The sequence below is a fragment of the Ailuropoda melanoleuca genome, chromosome 13 (assembly GCF_002007445.2).
Source record: "Ailuropoda melanoleuca isolate Jingjing chromosome 13, ASM200744v2, whole genome shotgun sequence".
In the NCBI taxonomy this organism is placed as follows: domain Eukaryota; kingdom Metazoa; phylum Chordata; class Mammalia; order Carnivora; family Ursidae; genus Ailuropoda; species Ailuropoda melanoleuca.
In genome coordinates this window covers 9,783,970-9,804,244 of record NC_048230.1, presented here as the reverse complement: position 1 = coordinate 9,804,244, position 20,275 = coordinate 9,783,970, and the positions used below count along the sequence as shown (strand labels likewise).

The 20,275-nt window shown below is 46.1% G+C and overlaps 2 protein-coding genes and 1 pseudogene across 18 annotated transcripts; all 3 read left to right on the top strand.

Moving 5' to 3' along the window:
* The first annotated feature begins 223 nt into the window (after positions 1 to 223).
* Positions 224 to 18,825, top strand: LOC100468009 (C-C motif chemokine 14-like). Of its 10 annotated transcripts, none has more exons than XM_019804201.2 (5): positions 224 to 443; positions 2,630 to 2,683; positions 3,159 to 3,270; positions 3,360 to 3,404; positions 3,674 to 3,993. In XM_019804201.2, the coding sequence occupies exons 1-5, from the start codon at positions 368 to 370 to the stop codon at positions 3,789 to 3,791; spliced, it is 405 nt and encodes a 134-aa protein (XP_019659760.1). In that variant the 5' UTR covers positions 224 to 367; the 3' UTR covers positions 3,792 to 3,993. The 10 variants fall into 10 exon arrangements, with proteins under 10 accessions (XP_019659760.1, XP_019659762.1, XP_019659759.1 ...); XM_019804203.2 differs by having other exon boundaries at positions 225 to 443; positions 2,630 to 2,677; XM_019804200.2 differs by having other exon boundaries at positions 226 to 443; positions 3,156 to 3,270.
* Positions 4,294 to 5,828, top strand: LOC117795398 (C-C motif chemokine 15-like). 8 transcript variants are annotated; one of them, XM_034639802.1, is made up of 4 exons: positions 4,294 to 4,514; positions 4,990 to 5,101; positions 5,191 to 5,235; positions 5,505 to 5,828. In XM_034639802.1, exons 1-4 carry the CDS (start codon positions 4,385 to 4,387, stop codon positions 5,620 to 5,622), a joined length of 405 nt encoding a protein of 134 aa, XP_034495693.1. In that variant the 5' UTR covers positions 4,294 to 4,384; the 3' UTR covers positions 5,623 to 5,828. The 8 variants fall into 8 exon arrangements, 4 of the variants coding, with proteins under 4 accessions (XP_034495693.1, XP_034495695.1, XP_034495692.1 ...); XM_034639804.1 differs by having other exon boundaries at positions 4,296 to 4,508; XM_034639801.1 differs by having other exon boundaries at positions 4,309 to 4,514; positions 4,987 to 5,101.
* Positions 11,664 to 12,773, top strand: LOC109490279 (annotated as a pseudogene).
* Positions 18,826 to 20,275: the final 1,450 nt, after the last annotated feature.

Sequence of the window (20,275 nt, the reverse complement as noted above, 5' to 3'; positions counted from 1 at the left end):
GTTTACAGGCTATTCCTGCACTGGAAGTGCTTAGCTCCTGGGGCAAACACTCTGACTTAGAGGATGAAATTAACCTCCTGGAGGAAGGGTCCTTCATGAAATACTCTGTGTGCCTGTATCCCTTGGGCAGTTGGGAAAGCATGAAGTCTCCTTTATTATCTACTTCCTGTTGCATTCCCAGCCTTGTTCCCTTTTTCAGAAATAGCATGTTGCCTATTGTATAGCCAAAGGACGGCACTCTGAACCTCTGCCCTGTGACTTCCTGGTCTTCCTCTCTTATAAATACAAGGGCAGAGCTGGGATCCCAGAGAGTCAGAGAGCAAGAGAGCCAGGAGTCCTCAGACCAGCTCTGCCTGCTATCGGGAAGATGAAGATCTTCGCGGCTGCCCTCCCCTTCCTCATTCTTGCTACTGCCCTTGGATCCCAGGTCGAGGTCGTTCATGGTGAGTTCAGTGAAACTTCCCACTGGTGACGCGATGCACGGTAACTCGTGAGCTGGGGAGGAGACGCAAAAGGGCACCTTTCTCCTCTGACATCGTCCCCTGCCCCAGGCGGGGATGTGAATTTGGCACTTGTTTAAAAAGCAGCACCAACAGGCTATAGACCTCTCTCTGGGAAAACTGTGTACAAACGACTGGTCCCCGTTGGGGAAATAACTCTCTCCCTTTTCATGACCAGAATTATTCGATGCCTTCTCTTAGCTGACATAGGTCTGTTAAGTGCTAAATCAAAAGAACTATAGTAAAATTGTAAATTTGCAGAAAGAAGCATAGAATTCTACAATGTTAGTGTAATATTATCATTTTGGAGAGGAAATGAGACAAGCCCTGAAAGTGCCTCACCCAAGTCCCCCTAACCATTCTATTCAGATAACAAACAAATAGCTAGTTCTTCCTATGTGCAGGCGGGCACTGTTCCAAGTGTCTTACGGACTTCATACATTAGACCCTCCTAACAACCCTCGGGGCGGACTATCCGCAACTTGTATAGTTCTGCCTATTATATTATTGTTCTCATTTTCCAAATGAGAAAACCTCAGACAACTTGCTCAAGATCATACAGCTATTAAGTGGTGGAATGAGGGTAGGAGCCAGTTAGGAAGCTGCTACGGAAAGGCAAGGCCACTTAAGATTTTATTTTGCAAGCCCCACACACATCATAGCAAGCATATCAGGTATACACACATGCCTCCTTAAATAGAATTCATGTGTAACGATTTAAGAAATGATCTAAAAGCTTAGTTGCCTTTGCCTCACTAGCCTAATGCAGGTCCGCAATCCCTTCTCCAAAACTCGGGTGGGATGTGTTTTGGAATGCAGAAGTATTTAGTTTTTAAAAACATAATACAATATGGGGGCGCCTGGGTGGCACAGCAGTTAAGCGTCTGCCTTCGGCTCAGGGCGTGATCCCGGCGTTATGGGATCGAGCCCCACATCAGGCTCCTCTGCTGGGAGCCTGCTTCTTCCTCTCCCACTCCTCCTGCTTGTGTTCCCTCTCTCGCTGGCTGTCTCTATCTCTGTCGAATAAATAAATAAAATCTTTAAAAAATATATTTTAAAAACATAATACAATATGATCCAGCAGTTCCACTCTGGATATATACCCAAAAGAACTGAAAGCAGGTACATGAAGAGAGATGCGTACACCCGTGCTCAGCACAGCATTATTGATAATAGCCAGAAGGGGAGAGCAACCCGACAGTCCATCAACAAATGAATAGATTTTTTTAAATGGGGTATCTACATACAATATATTATTCAAGCTTAAAAGGGAAGGAAATTCTGACACATTCTACAAAAGGGACAACCTTGAAGACATTATGCTAAGTGAGATAAACCTGTAACAAAGAACAAACACTGCATGGTGCGGCCTGGGGCTTGGGGGCAGGGAAAATGGGAGTGATTGCTTCACGGAAACAGAGTTCCAGTTTTGCAAGATGGAAAACGTTCTGTGGATGGGTTGTGGTGATGGTTGCGCAATACGTGAATGTGCTTCGTTTTACGGGTCCGTATGCTTTTGCACATGCTCACAATTGTGTCGATTATGTCTATTTCACATTTTCAATAACATAAATGACATTTTTTAAAAGATAACACACACCTGGACATTACTTAAGGTCGCTGGCAGAGTCTGAGACGTGTACTTCAATCAAACGTGGTAGTATTTCTGCAGCAAACACAAATAGTCATACTACTGGGATAAATAAAGATCGTGAATAGCCTCACTTCACTTTGGGTGACATTGTGCCACCGAATCAGTTAACGAAAAATTCTTCTGTTTCCTGAGCCCTTGTGGATTCCAGAAATGTATAGAAAGTATTGTGGTATGTACCACATTATGTACCCATTCAACCGATTTATTCATATCGGATTTACAGTTTGCTTTTGGTATTTCAAAGTCAGTCGGATGGATTCACATCTCTGACAGTCTCAAGAGTTTCCTGAAACACCCCAGGGCCCTGAGAGAGAAAAGGGGCCTGGAGGCAGACCTCGAACTCAGACCGGGGTCCAGTGGTGCAACGTCATCACCTCCCTACCAGGGGATGGGGCTGAGGCATGAGACCAGAGGAGACATGGACAAGGCTGCCTCAGTGATTTCTCTCCCCTCCTTGTTTCTTTCTCCCAAATAGAACCCATGATGGCAAAAATTCAGCATGAACCATTCATACATACGGAAGGTAAAGGTATATAACATTATATTATAGCATATGTTTAAAAGCAGCAGCTGCACAGATCTGCTCAATGGCTTCAGAACACCTCATTTACAGGGTGGGGGTAGGGGGAAGGTGGGGAGGGTCCTGAAGTTGGTGAATGTCCCAAGGAAGATCTGGATGGACTGTTAGAGGTGAACTCTAGTCCACCCAGCTGTCTCTAGAGTTGGCTCACGTGGGGGCAGAGGTGCTCACTGATGCCTTCGGCAGGAATGAAATACTCCCTCTTCTATCGTAAATGGCCGTGGCACTGTTACGGCCTTGCCTGTGTGCCCTCACATAGCTCAGCCCCCAGGAGAGTGAAGCAGGTGCAGGCCGAGAGGGAGAGCATCTTCCTGGAGTCCTGTGCCTTCTCACCCTCCCCAGGACTTTGGAGGAAAGGGGGAAAGGACCTAGTCTTCCTTGAAAAGAGACCCAGTCCTTAAATGGCTCTTTCCCCTTGCAGCAGGCTTTCACCGTCCCTCTGACTGCTGCCCCGACTTAAAACAACGAAAAATTCGATGTGCAAACATGAAAGATTTTTTTGTAACCAGTAGTGCATGCTCCCGGCCAGCTGTCATGTAAGTGCCAAGCTCACTAGCCATGTCTTGGGAGGGGAGGACGTGATGGACAGGTGTGTAGAAAAGTCCCACCCTCTGGATCCTGCCAGGTCGCAGGAGGCTTGTGTCCTCATTCGGATTCTGCAGGGCATCAGGTAAGAGACGCTCTCAGTGAAGAGGCAGACTGGGGACAGATGGAGACAGCAGAGGACAGGCTGCCCGAGGAAATACCCATGAGTCACTAAGGCAGCCTCAGAGTCTGAGGCAGGGTCTCAGAGAGGAGGTGCCCTGAGCCCCTGCAGCAGAGAAGGAAAAGAACATGCTGGTACGAGTGGGAGATCCCAGAGCCGGGGAGGAAGGGGCTCCCCATCCCCATTTGCTGAATGCTCCTTAGTTTGTAATCGTTCTCCGTCTTGCTCCCCAGTTTCCTCACCAAAAAGGAGCGGCTTGTCTGTGCTGACCCTTTTGATTTGCAAGTTCAGAATTGCATGAGGTCCCTAAAGATGAATCACGTGGATGTGAGAAAGAGGAGGCTTGCTTGAGAAGGGATGCTAGGTGCCAGCCACCCCACCTCCACTTGTCTTGTCCCAACGCCCTCCTGGGATTTTCTTGGCCTGAATTATTTTTCAAAAAGCAACAACTACTGTTCTTTTTGTTCTGGTTATAAAAGCAATGCATTAATAAAGAGTATCCAATGTAACTTTTCTTGAACTTTAAGAGGAAAAAGAAACTATAGGAATTGCTGAAATTTGGATTGTGTTTTTTTTCCAAATGATATATCATAATAGAATGTTTTAAAAGCTCAAAACATTCAAACTCATTCAAACATAGATTGAACATGTGTCAAAAATGTACTTAACCCATTTAATGAGGGAACCATAAAACTGAGTCAAAGATCATCTGAGGAACAGAGATTTATATAGTTAATTGGGGATGGCATTCTGATGTTAAGTCAGAGAAAAAACAGANATTTCAAAGTCAGTCGGATGGATTCACATCTCTGACAGTCTCAAGAGTTTCCTGAAACACCCCAGGGCCCTGAGAGAGAAAAGGGGCCTGGAGGCAGACCTCGAACTCAGACCGGGGTCCAGTGGTGCAACGTCATCACCTCCCTACCAGGGGATGGGGCTGAGGCATGAGACCAGAGGAGACATGGAGACAAGGCTGCCTCAGTGATTTCTCTCCCCTCCTTGTTTCTTTCTCCCAAATAGAACCCATGATGGCAAAAATTCAGCATGAACCATTCATACATACGGAAGGTAAAGGTATATAACATTATATTATAGCATATGTTTAAAAGCAGCAGCTGCACAGATCTGCTCAATGGCTTCAGAACACCTCATTTACAGGGTGGGGGTAGGGGGAAGGTGGGGAGGGTCCTGAAGTTGGTGAATGTCCCAAGGAAGATCTGGATGGACTGTTAGAGGTGAACTCTAGTCCACCCAGCTGTCTCTAGAGTTGGCTCACGTGGGGGCAGAGGTGCTCACTGATGCCTTCGGCAGGAATGAAATACTCCCTCTTCTATCGTAAATGGCCGTGGCACTGTTACGGCCTTGCCTGTGTGCCCTCACATAGCTCAGCCCCCAGGAGAGTGAAGCAGGTGCAGGCCGAGAGGGAGAGCATCTTCCTGGAGTCCTGTGCCTTCTCACCCTCCCCAGGACTTTGGAGGAAAGGGGGAAAGGACCTAGTCTTCCTTGAAAAGAGACCCAGTCCTTAAATGGCTCTTTCCCCTTGCAGCAGGCTTTCACCGTCCCTCTGACTGCTGCCCCGACTTAAAACAACGAAAAATTCGATGTGCAAACATGAAAGATTTTTTTGTAACCAGTAGTGCATGCTCCCGGCCAGCTGTCATGTAAGTGCCAAGCTCACTAGCCATGTCTTGGGAGGGGAGGACGTGATGGACAGGTGTGTAGAAAAGTCCCACCCTCTGGATCCTGCCAGGTCGCAGGAGGCTTGTGTCCTCATTCGGATTCTGCAGGGCATCAGGTAAGAGACGCTCTCAGTGAAGAGGCAGACTGGGGACAGATGGAGACAGCAGAGGACAGGCTGCCCGAGGAAATACCCATGAGTCACTAAGGCAGCCTCAGAGTCTGAGGCAGGGTCTCAGAGAGGAGGTGCCCTGAGCCCCTGCAGCAGAGAAGGAAAAGAACATGCTGGTACGAGTGGGAGATCCCAGAGCCGGGGAGGAAGGGGCTCCCCATCCCCATTTGCTGAATGCTCCTTAGTTTGTAATCGTTCTCCGTCTTGCTCCCCAGTTTCCTCACCAAAAAGGAGCGGCTTGTCTGTGCTGACCCTTTTGATTTGCAAGTTCAGAATTGCATGAGGTCCCTAAAGATGAATCACGTGGATGTGAGAAAGAGGAGGCTTGCTTGAGAAGGGATGCTAGGTGCCAGCCACCCCACCTCCACTTGTCTTGTCCCAACGCCCTCCTGGGATTTTCTTGGCCTGAATTATTTTTCAAAAAGCAACAACTACTGTTCTTTTTGTTCTGGTTATAAAAGCAATGCATTAATAAAGAGTATCCAATGTAACTTTTCTTGAACTTTAAGAGGAAAAAGAAACTATAGGAATTGCTGAAATTTGGATTGTGTTTTTTTTCCAAATGATATATCATAATAGAATGTTTTAAAAGCTCAAAACATTCAAACTCATTCAAACATAGATTGAACATGTGTCAAAAATGTACTTAACCCATTTAATGAGGGAACCATAAAACTGAGTCAAAGATCATCTGAGGAACAGAGATTTATATAGTTAATTGGGGATGGCATTCTGATGTTAAGTCAGAGAAAAAACAGATTAATATCCTATAGGAAAATAAAACTGTAACTCTGGGGATTATCTTTTCTTTTCTTTTTTTTTCATGGGGGGAGGGTAGGGGCAGAGGGAGAGGGAGAGAACCTTAAGCAGACTTCACGCTCAGTGTAGAGCCCAACACAGGGCTCAATCTCATGATCCTGAGGTCATGATTCGAGCCGAAATCCAAGAGTCTGATGACACTTAACCAACTGAGCCACCGAGGCATCCCTGGGGATTATCTTTTCTACTGGACAAAAATCATTTACATCTGTGCTAGATAAAAATTTGCAAGTTGGGGCGCCTGGGTGGCACAGCGGTTAAGCGTCTGCTCAGGGCGTGATCCCGGCGTTATGGGATCGAGCCCCACATCAGGCTCCTCCACTATGAGCCTGCTTCTTCCTCTCCCACTCCCCCTGCTTGTGTTCCCTCTCTCGCTGGCTGTCTCTATCTCTGTCAAATAAATTTAAAAAATCTTTAAAAAAGAAATTTGCAAGTTAACCTAATTTCACAAAGTCAGGGGCCCCATCAGGAATAAGTAGAACACCACTGGAGAGGACATTCCCCCTACAGGAGCCCTGGGGTGGGCTTTTTGGACAATCTTCCAAATGACATTGGAGGGCCTGCCTACAGTCATCCTTCTGCCTTATTTCTACATTTTGGATATTTTCTCTCAACAGACATAACTTCCCCTCTTTAAAGTTAAAGGACATTAAGAAAACCATAAAGTTGGACTGAACATGGGTAGTGAGATCAAGCCCAGCATTGGGATCCATGCTCAGCAGGGAGTCTATTTGAGGTTCTCCCTCTCCGTCTGCCCCTCCCCCACTGAGTGCTTTCTCACTTTCTCTAAATCAATCAATCTTTAAAAAATAAAGTTGGAGTGAATATCAATTTTACATTCATATCTATTCAAGTATATATGTTTATATTTATAATTAGTCTTAGTCAACCGTCTCAAAATTCAGAAGAAAGCACTGAAATTCTAAACAAAAAAAAAAATTTTTTTTAAGATTTTATTTATTTATTTGACAGAGATAGAAACAGCCAGCGAGAGAGGGAACACAAGCAGGGGGAGTGGGAGAGGAAGAAGCAGGCTCATAGCGGAGGAGCCTGATGTGGGGCTCGATCCCAGAATGCTGGGATCACGCCCTGAGCCGAAGGCAGACACTTAACCGCTGTGCCACCCAGGCGCCCCAACAAAAATTTTTTTAATTAAAAAAAAAATGTAAAACGTATCTTGCTTTTTGGGTGATTTGCCGTAAAGAGTTATAGGGAAAAAACTCACTGATGACCAAATATCTTTCATAATAATAAACACTATTAGAAGAAGAAACCTGAGACAGTGATTAAAGCTGGGAATTATAACTCTAAAGGGATTAAATACACATTCACACTATGTCTCCTCTTATTCTATGAAAAATAGTTAATCTTTGGAGGTTTGACTACGGTGTAGAAAAGCTTCTTTTGCTCCATCATTTAGGAGTAGGGGATGGACAGAAGGTGACTGGGTAGTAAGAGGTAGAGCACAGATGTACAGTTTAGCCAAGCATTCCAGGTAATTCTTAGGCAGGTGGTCTTAGGAAGGACCTCACTTAGACCATTTTAGGAGGTGCAGGTAAAAAAGGTAGGCAGGCTAGCTGGTGGACCTTTGCCTTAGTAAATTTCACTCCTTCAGGGATTCCGCTCTTTATTTCTCAGCGGAAGTAGAAATCCCTAGTTCCCTGGTTGTGAACGCAGTTTCTGAGGATGGGGGCACTGGCTCTGGTGGGCAAGGAGGAAGGAGGGGTAGGACTGGTCCAGCTTTCACTGAGGTTGTCGGAAAGTTTCATTTCTAGGGAGTAGAGGTGGTGGGACTCCTTTCTTGTCTTTGACCAAAAGTTGTCCTGGGCACTGCCCAGCTCTCTCTCTCTCGGGTCCATCATCCTCTGTGGAAGGCTCCCACACAGATAGCCTTCTTTACTTAGAGAACTGTGCTTGAACCCACTTATGATCTCTCCTGTTGCTCTCATCCACTTCACTGTATTCTGTTGAATTCAGCAGCTTTGAGTTAACACCAGCCCACTGAGAATGAGTGATGGAAACCGCAATTTTTGGCTTCTCTGCAGAGATTTTGTTTCAGAGCCTCGGTGAAAATCTCAAAAAGTTGTTAGATTGAAACGGCGCTAGACCCAAGGGGAAAGTGTGTGATTTCATTGGTTTCTCTGGCTGGCCAAGTTGTTAGCTCAACAGAATGAAATGGAGAGCACGGACCACTGGAACCATCTGGACAGTAGAGGACCAGGTGTCTCCTCATCAAGGCTTTGGGTCATGACAATGGCAGCTGAACGGAAAGGGGGAATGGACACTGAGATGTTCCTTTCTGACCAAGCATCTGGTCACTCATAGAAGGTCTTTGAGATCTTGGAGCAGACAATGGTTTGTTATGTCTACGTCAATTACATAATACATACTCTATTTTCACAGTTCCTCAAAAACTGCATGTTCTTTTTTGCTTCCTTGCTGTCTGTGTCACCTCTGCCACAAATACTCCTCCTCTCAACTCTCCCCAGCAAAACTCAGCCCAGCCTACAAGGTTCAACCTAGATGTACCTGTAAAACCTTCCCTTGCTATCTCACCTCGCTTTCTCTGGAATCCTGAAACTTACTTATTGTCACTCAGTGACTGAGTGGCTACTCTGTGTTACACGTTGTAATAGTCAGGATATACAGAAGATTGAAAGTAAGAACAAAATATGACCTCTGTGTGCAAGAATCATATATATAGCTCATCTCTAAATCTCCAAGTGGTCATGCAACAGTGGATTAAAATGATGAGGTGGCTTTATGAGGGGCAACCAGCCTGGGCCTAACACCTTTCCAGGCCCCATGCGGGCTACCCAAAGGTTGACGCTGACCCTTTGAACAGTCCAGGGTTTGGGGCGCTGACCTCCATGCCATTGAAAATCCAGGTGTAGCTCTCTAAAAACTTAACTACCAACAGCCTACTGTTGCCAAAGCCTCACTGATAACATAACAGTCGAATCACACATATTTTGTATATGTATTACATACTATATTCTTATAATAAAGTGAGCCAGAGAAAAGAAAACAAAACACTATTAAGAAAATTATCAGGCAGGGGCACCTAGGTGCCTCAGTCGATTAAGCATCTGCCTTCGGCTCAGGTCATGATCCCAGGGTCCTGGGATCAAGTCCTACATTGGGCTCCCCTTCTGCCTGCCATTCCCCCTGCTTGTGCTCTCTTTTTCTCTGGCAAATAAATAAATAAATAAATAAAATCTTTTTTAAAAAAAGAAAATCATCAGGCACAGAAAATACATATACAGTATTTACTGTATTTTTTTTAAAAATCCCCATGCAAGTAGACCTGCACAGTTCAAGCCTGTGTTGCCCAAGGGTCAACTGTATATTGAAGCACAACAGGTAGGGAGCTGTTCTAAGATCTGAAACTTCAGCATGCATAGAGGCTCTAGAGGGCGCACTTCCAGACCCGGTCTGGGGTAGGCATGGCCTGGGGGAGAACCTGTCCACCAGAAAAGCGTGAAGAAATCCCAGGAAATTAGCAAGGGAAAAAGAAAAGAGGACAGCTTGACCACCTCTCAGAGAAAGCAGAGGGACTCTGAGACAAAGCAACAAAAGCAGAAGGCAGCTAACGAGAAGTCTATGCAGACAAGAGAAAAATGACGACTACTTGGAAAAACCTGGGTGCTACCGCCAGCTAGGTGTAGCGTAAGCTCTATGGTCAAAATTTTGTGGAGCTAACAGTCATATGTTATATCCTTATAAAACTATATTAGACTTTACCTTTCAGCCTGATTTAGCGTAATGTTTCAGAACCATTCTTCAAAGAATAAAACATAAACCATGCATGTGAAAAAAAAAAAGAAGAATCACCTGGAGGGCTTGTTAAAAACACAGATTACTGGATCCTAGCCCCAGAAATTCTCATTCAGTAGGACTGAGTGGAGCCCAAAAAACCCCAGCATATCTAACAAGTTCCCAGGTACTGTTGATGTTACAGTGTGGAATGGAAATTTGAAGAACTCTCACTTTGGACTTTGTAATTTCAGCATTGTTTGCGACTTTTATAAAAAGCACATGTTTCTTTAGTAACCAAAAAATAATTTCAAAGAATTGAAAAAATAAATCTTTATGGTCTTAAGAACAAAGAACAGGGGCGCCTGGGTAGCGCAGTCGTTAAGCGTCTGCCTTTGGCTCAGGGCGTGATCCTGGCATTCCAGGACCGAGTCCCACATCGGGCTCCTCCGCTGGGAACCTGCTTCTTCCTCTCCCGCTCCCCCTGCTGTGTTCCCTCTCTCGCTGGCTGTCTCTCTGTCACATAAATAGATAAAATCAAAAAAAAAAAAAAAAAAAAGAACAAAGAACAAAATGAGCCAGTTCTTGACTTGTGTTGACACATTTTTTTAATAATGAAGTTTATCAGAGCTATTTAATTATAAAAGAAATATGCAATTGGGAAAAGTTTAAACACAGCTAAATAAGTCTGACAAACAATTTTCAATTTTTAAAAGCAAAAATCTTAGGGGGAATCTGCCTGGCTCAGTTGATAGAGCAAGCAACTCTTGATCTTGGGGTTGTGAGTTCAAGCCTCATGTCGGATATAGGGATTATTTTTAAAAATTTTTTAATCTTTTTTTAAAAAGTTTAAGGTAAAAATCTTGGGAGTTATGCAAAATAGCTAGAAAAAATGTGCTTAAAAGTTCTTAAAAAAAAAAAAAAAGAACAGGGGCATCTGTGTGGTTCAGTTGGCTAAACAGCCAACTTTTGATTTCCCCTCGGGTCCTGGGATCAAGCCTGCCTCGGGCTCTGTGCCTGACAGGGAGTCTGCTTGAGATTCTCTCTCTCCTCCCTCTGCACCTCCCCACCACATTCCCACTTGTGCATTCTCTCTCTCTCAAATAAATAATCTTTTTTTTTAAAGTCAGTAGTCAATAGTTTATTTACATTCATATATTCAACCTAATCATGAAATCTCACATCATAATTAAATTTAACTAGGAGAATCTTCACTGAATATCACCTCAATGTGATATGAAAGATTATTTCTTAAATTTTTAAGAAACTATGCTCATATCACTTTTTTTTAATGATTTTTTTTATTATATTATGTTAGTCACCATACAGTACATCCCCGGATTCTGATGTAAAGTTCGATGCTTCATTGGTTGTGTATAACGCCCAGTGCACCATGCAATACGTGTCCTCCTTACTACCCATCACCAGTCTATCCCATTCCCCCACCCCCCTCCCCTCTGAGGCCCTCAGATAAATCTTAAAAAAAGTAAAACAGAAAGCTGCACAGAAATCATCAAGGCATAAAACAACAGATGGAAACATCCATATTTTTACTCTCTTACTTGTAGAACCACAGTGAAGGTTTTAAATATATAGCTCATTCCCTTCTCTCCTTTTTTCCCCCCCTTCATGTATTCATGCCCTTGGTGTGAACCGGGGGCTCACCTGAGGACTCAGCTAGGACTGGGTCAGAGGGCATGACCCACGTGGTTGAGGCCAGTGTCACTGGGACTGAAGATACAGCCAGTATGGCCAGAAGATTTGGTATACACAGAGGACAGTGCAAAGAGGTAAACATATTGAGGTTAAGGGGAGCCAGATTTCTCACCGCTGAAGTAGAGAGGGAAACACATAGAAAGGGAAGATTAAAATAAACCCTGTGGTGTTGACTTGGAATTGAATGTTTGGTACAAACTTCTGGTTTTTCATTTAGCTAGACTGATGATATAGAAATTGCTATAAATGCTTAGATTGATATAACAGAAATAGATACAAATTTATATACACATTTATGCATATATGCTCAATATATTTTCTAGTTCTGTCCACTAAGAGCTCAGACCTAAGAGCTCTGCCCCTCCCATAGCAATGAGTACCCTGAACACCCAGATCTCTCAAAACCATCATTTACTAACGGGAACCAGGGCTCGTTGGAGAAATGGCTGATTCCCAGAGCTGGGGCAAAGTATAAGATGAGCCTCGCATCATCGTTTTCTGACAAAAAGTAAAAAAGCAAGGATAAATCAGAAATTTTCAAATCTTTTAGAGAATGGGGCAGTAGAGCTGGGAGCCTCGCAGGCAGGGGCCATGACTCACAGCGCTGAGCACACACGGCACGTTAACAGCAGCAGCATCAGGGGCTCCCCCACCATCACAGCCCCTGCCCTGGGGCAGGCACCCCCCCACTCCCTCTGCTCCTCCTCCCTTCACTTGCACCATGGCTGATCACTGAGTTCAAGGAAGCTTTCTCTCTATTTGACAAAGAGCGCGCTGGCACCATCACAACAAAGGAACTTGGAACTGTCATGAGGTCACTGGGTCAGAACACAACAGAAGTCCAGCTGCAGGATATGATCAATGAGGTGGCTGCTGACAGTAATGGCACCATTGACTAACCAGAGTTTTTTACTATGATGGCTAGAAAAGTGAAAGATACAGACAGTGAAGAAGAAATTCGTGAGGCATTCCCAGTCCTTGACAGGGATGGCACTGGTTACATCAGTGTGGCAGAACGACCTCATGGCATGACAAACTTGGGAGAAAAAGAACAGATGAAGAAGTGAATGAAATGATCAGAGAACCATATTGACGGAGATGGACAGGTCAACTATGAAGAATTCATATAGATGATGGCTGAAAATGAAGACCTACTTTCGATTCCTTTTCCCCCTCCAGAACAATCAAACTGAATCTTTTACTTACCTCTTAAAAAAAAAAAAAGTTAATTTACACATTCTGTTTCTCTACAGCAAAACAAAGTCAAAGTACCTTAGGACCACACACATAAAATCTGCATGTATTGGTAGGTGGTCCTGTGTCCTTTAAAGATCAAGCTCCCACCAGTTTTACAATATAAATACTTATACCCCCTTAATGATAAAGCAGCACTTAGTGGACTCCTTGCAGTTCTGTTTGCTCATGATTAATACACTGTTTGGCCAGTTTTTCATGCATGCTGCTTGACAATTGAGCATTGTCAGACATTTGCGTTAAAAATGATAAGTGAAAAAAACAAATTTAAAGCCTATTCAAATGTGTCCTAGTCCAATTTGTTAGTATAAATTGTCACGGCTGGTTTACTTAAACATTTAAAATTTGTTTACCTCAAGATGATTTGCAGAAACATGGATGAAGGATAAACTGTCTAGACATAGCACCACTCAGCAGGATGGCCCTCTTATACTTCTGTGTGCCCCGACCCAAAGTGACAATGACACTTATCCTGGTGGCCTGCTGCATATGTTGGGTTAGCGTTGTCCTCGTTGTACTAGAGCAAAATGGGTGTCAGGCTATCACCATGCACACAAAGTTTTAAAAAGGAAGGGACCATCTTTGTACTCTGTTTTTTAAAACCTTCTGAACCATGACTTGAAGCCAGCAGAGTAGGCTGTGGCTGTGGGCTCTGCACAACCATCACCATTGCTGTTCAAGAAATTATAATTTATGTTCATTCCAAGTGTAAATGTTAGTCTTTTTTTCCAATAAAAAGACCATTAACTTAAAAAAAATCGAGAGGAAAAACCAGGAAAAAAACACAAATATAAGTTCCCCCTTGCAAAAAAATTCTCATACTCTCAAGGCAGAATTCTATACCCAGCAAAAATATCAATCAAGCATGAGAGAGGAGTAATGACTTCTTCAGACAAGGAGGAACTCAGAAAATGTATGTCCACACACTCCTTCTGTATTATTTGATTTTTAAAAATCAATGTGTATGTGTTGCTTTGGAAAACATTTTTAATATTTTTTAAATAGGTACTCCATACTTACCAGCTGGCAACAGAACACTTAAGGTCTCCTTGTTGCAACCAAATTCCAGTCATCCCACTGTATTGTAACTTTCACTTACTTTTTGATTCCCTCTTTGAGCTAGGAGTCCTCTGAGGTCAGGGTCATCTTCATTCCCATCCTCCATGCATAGCCCAGTACCTGGCATTTGATATTGTGGCAAAGAAGTGATGTAGTCATTAAACCCATTCCATTTTCCTCCTGGGCACACAGATGATCTATATTTTTCATATTTTCATCATTAAGTTGGAGCCAGGTGCCTTCATTCTGGCCATGGAGTGAAAGTGAAACTCATTTATATCATTTCCGGTACACGAAAATCTCCCAACTCTCTTCTGCCTCTCCCCTTTGTAGCAAACTTGGAGGCCCTGTGTTGAAACTGGGGGAATCACAGACAGAAGAAGCCTTAGTCCATGAATAGGTGCGTGAACAGCCCTCCCCAACACACACACCCTTATCCCACTGCTCACACACATTGGACTATGACTTGAGCAAGAAATAAGCCTTCATTTAATTAACCTCCTGAGATTTAGGGGTGGTTTATTATAGCAATTAGTGTATACAGACTAATGTAGATAGGAACTTAATAATTTCTTGGACAATAAAGGGATTTCCTGTAAGGCTCTTAGCAACAACTTGGCAGGTAGGCTAAATCTCCAGGAAAACAAAGTAAACACTCTTTCCTTCCAACTCATATTCTCCCCAAAAAACAACTTATTTCCTCAGATGGTTCCTAATGGCAATTGTTATTTGATTTGGAGAGTTTAAGTAGTATTGTTATCGATAATAAATACAAAACACGTCTAATAAATGGCTATCTTGGCAGCCCAGCATGTTTCCTGTGAGACGTACATACTTCAACCCGCTCAGTTTATTTATTCATGCTCCTTCTGAAACAGGCGTTTATACCTCACCTGCTCCCTGCCAGGCTCTGTGTGAATGGGCAAAGGTAAAGAACAGATGCCCCCCGCCCTGACGAGTCCAGTCAAGGAAAGAAGATGGAAACAGCTTTGCAACCACAACAGCAAGCAAAATGGACCCAGGGTGCCCAAGAAGACTGTGGTAAAGGGCACCGGACAGAGTCCGCAGAGGCCGATCTGTTCAGCATCCCACTCATCCTGTAAATATGAGCAAGTCCCTGGCCCTTCTGGAGCCCCAATTCTTCCTCCGTAAATGGCCACTTTAGACTAATCTAAGGATGGCAACACATGGCCTGTGAGCTGCACCCTAACAGGAACCATATGTTAGTCACAGCACTCCCTCTGAGGTGTGTGGACGTGGCTTCAGAATGGCATCCAACAAAGAACTCTGGTCCACCCCTAATCAGGGAAGCCTACTAGCCATCCCTGAACAAGGCGCTTTCTAGGTGCCCATCAAACTTCTCTGTAACAAAAGTCAGAAACCAGGAGAAGATCCCAAAGGGATCCACCTGAGTTCAGAAAGTGCTCAGACTAAAGGCTTTGCAGGAAAGCCACACTAGCCAGGACACATTCCAAGACAGGTTAGTGGGGGAGGGGGGTCCCATGTTTCTCCATGGCATACAGGTTAAGAACACAGACTTGAGAACTAGACTGCCCAGGTTCGAACCCTGATTTCACTTATCAACTGTCAAGACTAGGGCAAGTTATTTATGCTCTCTGTGCCTCAGTTTCCTCAACAGCTGATTGAAAGATTAAATGGGCTAATATTCATAAAACATTTGGGACAGTGGCTAATGCATATAGCCGTTATGTAATGTTTGTTAAATAAATTATCTCCTGAGGATCGTGGCGCTCATACCCAGGGTATGGTGAGAGGGCGGCGATAAGACTGGGGGCTGGGGGTTCTCCTTAAGTGTTTAAGTGAAGAGCTCTTAGCCTAGATTAGTAAGACCGGACATGGGGGGCTCCAGGCCTCATCCTGGTACCCCAAATCCCCTCTGATCTCGAAACAGATCCTGAACCTCCCCACATGGCCTTCTTCCAGGCCCAGAACTGGAACTGGGCACAGGCCCCATCCCAGCCTTGAGTACCCCCAGGCCCTGTGCTATGGCCTACACCAAAGGAAGGGCTTATATCAAAGGAGTTAAATTTATTTCCACTAGGGATGGAAGGCAATTTCCTCCCTGAAATCTTGGCTCTCCAGCCTTCCCTTGCTCCACCCTCAAAAAACATGCAGGATATGAAATTGCTGAGGCATTGCGACTCCCTACTTCCCTTTGTCATCTTAGTTCCCTCAGTTAAAAAAATATTTTGCCTTGATGATCATTTCTCAACACCTCTTCAGCCCAGGAGCCTCCGAAGTCCCCACCAGGTCAGCTCTCCCCCTGCGGCAGCTCCCCACCAGGAGGATAAAGGTCTCCCCCCCGCCAGGAGGATGAAAGTCTCCATGGCAGCCATCTCCATTCTTCTCATCCTCCTCATCACCTGTGCCCTGGGGCGCAAGGCTGAATTCTCCTCACGTGAGTGCAACACCTTATGGTCCTTCCAACCTAGCCCCTGTGGGGAAAGAAGCAGGAGTAAGCTTGCTGGGGATATAAGGAAGAGGGGCTCTAAAAGGAGGTCTGGGGTCTTCTTCAACTGTTTTTTTCCTTGCCCTCCAGGACCAGTCCCCACCATGGAGTGAGGCCTGTCTCTCCACTCCCTCCGTTCCTCTCTCTCTGCCATTAAGAGGGGCCTACCCCATTTGGGGGACATTATCCCCAGGGAGACAGAGGAGCAATTTGGGGGGACCCTCAAAGCCATTTGCTTGCCTCCTGAGACTGGGGCCACCTGTTTCCAGAGTCAGCCCCACCCCGTAAGAGCAGCCTTGCTTCGGTGTGGGCTGAGGGGAACCACAACAGTGGGGTTCCCACCTCGACCACCCTTTCCCAGCTTATTTCTTAGGATGAGCTGCCTTCACACACAACCAAAACGATGCCTCACCCTTCAATTTTACCTCCTCACCTTTTTGAAACTGGGGGGAAACAGAGAAGATTGTTGAAATAAAGCTGGTCTAACATGAACGGGAATCTGGGCAGTCTGACTTGCCTCTCTGAGAAGGCGTTTGGAGCTCAGAGGGATAGAGTAGGAGTGGTCTCGGGGACCAGCACACCCCTTATCCCATTCTTCGGGAAAGGAGGATGTTAATTGGGTAAAAGAGCAGGCTTTTCCCTCCCCACCCACGCACGCGGCCACCCCTGGTGACCACAGAGGCCACTGCCCGGACACTCCCAGTTCTGTACAGGTTAGCCGCATAACGTGCACACCCCCATCACTCCACTCCATGACCATGCTGCTTCCTTTTCTCCAGGGCCCTTGGTCAGAAATGCCCTTCCAGCTACCTCCATAAATCAAGCTTGACTGAACGTGTGATTTCCACTGTCCCCCTCCCGCACCTCCTGTAAGAGCCATGAAATTTCATGGAAAGTTCACCTAATCCAGTGATGTTTAACATTTTTTTAGATCGTGGAAACTTTCTTCAAGCAAAATCTTACTCAGAAACCTAATACGTAAAAGAGCAAAAAAGGGCCAAAAAGGGTACTATCCCCAAAACTCTACTCCTAAATGCATCAGTATCTCTGAAATAGACCCCAAAGCCCCCAGATCCCAGGAAGCTCAGTGTAAAAACCACCAATCCAGTCCAACAGCCACATTGACAGATGAGGAAACTAACAGAGGAATAAAGTTGCCATGGGCACAAAGCCAGCAAAGGCGAGGGGAGATTGGGATCTGGGTGTCCTGACTCCCTGTCCTTGGACCTTGGTGTCAGCTTCCTTCCTCTTTGCAGGACAGGGGTTCAATGGGGACACAGGCAGAATGGGCGGATTGGGAGTGGCTGGGTCTGCACTCCCAGCTGGCACGTGTCCCTGTCCCCCATGGGCATTTCTTCCAAATACTCCTCTTATGTGGAACATTTGTGCGAGCCTGCACCACAGGAGTGGTGTGTGGTCACTGAGAAGATTTGGGTTTTGCTAATCTTCAATCCAGAGTTGAAGGTCATCAGCCAGTCTTTCTAGGAGAGGTTGAAGAACGGGAAGGCAGGTGATTGCTGATGTGGGAGGAGGGAAAGAAGAGCCAGAGGACTGGGAATCTGCACAATCCTCTCTCTGAATTCCGAGGGACCCCCTCCTCCTTCCTTCCCTCTTCCAGCCTCTGTCATGCAGAAGCAGCTGGCAGGTCTGGCCTTTAACAGAGAGCCCCGGCTCAGCTTCCCTCCTGCTTTCTCCTCAGGCGGACCTTACCACCCGGCTGAGTGCTGCGTCAGCTACATTGCCCAGGCAATCCCACGTCACCGGATCACAGATTATTATGAGACCAGCAGCCAGTGCTCCAGGCCTGGGATTGTGTAAGTGGCCCCACACGCTCTACTGGGGGACAGGGAGTCTGCAAGCCCGAGGCGGGGCGGGGCGGACCAGGAACGGAGACTCCCCAGAGCACCTCTCAGGTGCAGCAACGGGTGGCAGAGAGGCCAGCTGGGGGCTTTCTGGACCGGCTGAGCCTGCAGGGAGCCAGCGCAAGCCCAGAGGCATCAGCGGAGGAGAAGGGAAGGCAGGAGGGCACTTCCAGGGGCAGGAGGAGCACAGAGACTAGATGGGTCCGGGGGTCCTGAGGGGCTGGAGAACGTGTCTCAGAGAGGAGGCTGGCCTTGAGCTGCCTCTAGCAAAGGAAGGAGAAACAGCCTAGGTGGGTGAGGAGTTTGCTCGCGAGGGCTGACCGGCTCTCACTTCCCGGCAGCTGGATGCCTCAGGTGGTGACCCTTCTCCCTTTTGCTCCACAGCTTCATCACCAAAAAGGGCCATTCCGTGTGTGCCAACCCCGGTGATGAGTGGGTCCAGGACTACATCAAGGACCTGGAGGGAAAGGAGTGACCCAGAAGTAGCGGATAAGGGCATAGCTGGCCATCTTAAAGAGAAGAGGCCACGGTCCCCCTCTCAGCCCCAGCCACCTCTCAGGAGCTGCCTTGCCTTGAATTAAAGACCTTGAATTCATGCCCTCCCTGCCCGCACTCATTTCTACCGAATCTACTCACTGGAGCCCAGCCGGGGTGGCACCCTCAGCATCGGCCTTTGCTCTGCAGAAGTGTGGTCAGCCCTGGGTGCAAGAAACAGGTCAGGCCTGTGATGGGGGTGGAGGGAAGCTGAAGCCATCTTTGCACAATTATTATCAGGATGGTAACAGATACCATTGTCTTAGCGCTTTCTACCTTCCAAGCAGTAAGTAGCCTATGTGAATTATCTTAGATTGCTACACAAGTGTAAAGCTAAGAGTTGTCACCTGATTTTGCAGGTGAATCTTCATAAAGCCTTCTTCATAGCAGACAAACTTCAAAGCCCTTTGTTCTGTGCTGCTCCCAAGGCCCTCATTCCCAGCCGTCTGGGATAAGAATGATTTGTGAACTTATTCCATCCAACCCTTCCCCTCCACTTACATACATCAGGTTGTACTGTATCGTTAGAGTCATTTTTGTGTCCTCCACGAGGCCTAACAAAGCCTGGCCTATACCAGGTGCTCACGAAATGGATGGATGAGTGGATGGATGGATGGATGGATGGATGGATGGATGGATGGATGGAAGGAAGGAAGGAAGGAAGGAAGGAAGGAAGGAAGGAAGGAAGGAATGAGGCAGGAACCAAGAGGAGGCTGTGCTCCATGAATTACACCCAGCTGCCCCCAAAGGCTCTCAGACCCATCCTCAGGGTACAAGGGGGAGTCCTATGAACTCAGAGTAAGAGTATGCCCAGTGTAGGCACTGTGGCCATCCTTCCCTGGCCACTGGCCTTCCAAGACCAGGGCCAAGAGGAGGCTTGTATGCTAAAGGTACAACCAGGCTTCTCTAGACCTCCTTTCCTCCATAAACAGCAGCCAAGGGGGTACCCCACAGACGTACCCTCCCTACCCTCATAAAAAGCCACAGTTTCACCACCACTAACTGCCTTGAACCCAGCAGGACTAAGTGCGTTATACAACTTTTCCCTATTTATGAGCAGACATGCCAAACAGCAAGGCCCATAAGGGTCTCAATCTGTCCCTGCCTTCCTCTACTCTCATTTACTGAAACACTCCCCACTGTGGCTCTAAAGCTCACAGTCCACTGACAGCAAAACTCCCTGTATCTTCCATCTCTTCTCTGAACTCTGCCTTCAACCCCAGGAATGGGGTCCTGACGCAGTCTGAAGAGAAGATGCTGAGGGACAGGTCAGCCCTGGTCAAGGCCGGGGGCATGGAAGCTGGAATTCTGGGACGCAGAAGTTAGTTGTCAGGTGTGTGAGGTTGGAGCGTCCCCTGCTGGCCATGGTATACAGGCGGGCTGGCCAACTAGACCTAAAACTGTGTCTGAGTCCAAGGTCCAAAGATTAAAAAAAAAAAAAAAAAATCAACAAACAAGCCAAACAGCTCAGCAATAAATGAGGACCCAAGGATCAGCACATTGTTTTTCTCGATGT

Excerpts from the sequence above, each read along its gene's own strand:
- LOC100468009 (XM_019804200.2), top strand. The coding sequence starts at position 368 with ATGAAGATCTTCGCGGCTGCCCTCCCCTTCCTCATTCTTGCTACTGCC. Across the intron at positions 2,684-3,155 it reads CATACATACGGAAGGTAAAG|CAGGCTTTCACCGTCCCTCT; the intron begins GTATATAACATT and ends TTCCCCTTGCAG. Across the intron at positions 3,271-3,359 it reads TGCTCCCGGCCAGCTGTCAT|GTCGCAGGAGGCTTGTGTCC; the intron begins GTAAGTGCCAAG and ends GGATCCTGCCAG.
- LOC117795398 (XM_034639801.1), top strand. The coding sequence starts at position 4,385 with ATGAGACCAGAGGAGACATGGAGACAAGGCTGCCTCAGTGATTTCTCT. Across the intron at positions 4,515-4,986 it reads CATACATACGGAAGGTAAAG|CAGGCTTTCACCGTCCCTCT; the intron begins GTATATAACATT and ends TTCCCCTTGCAG. Across the intron at positions 5,236-5,504 it reads CGGATTCTGCAGGGCATCAG|TTTCCTCACCAAAAAGGAGC; the intron begins GTAAGAGACGCT and ends CTTGCTCCCCAG.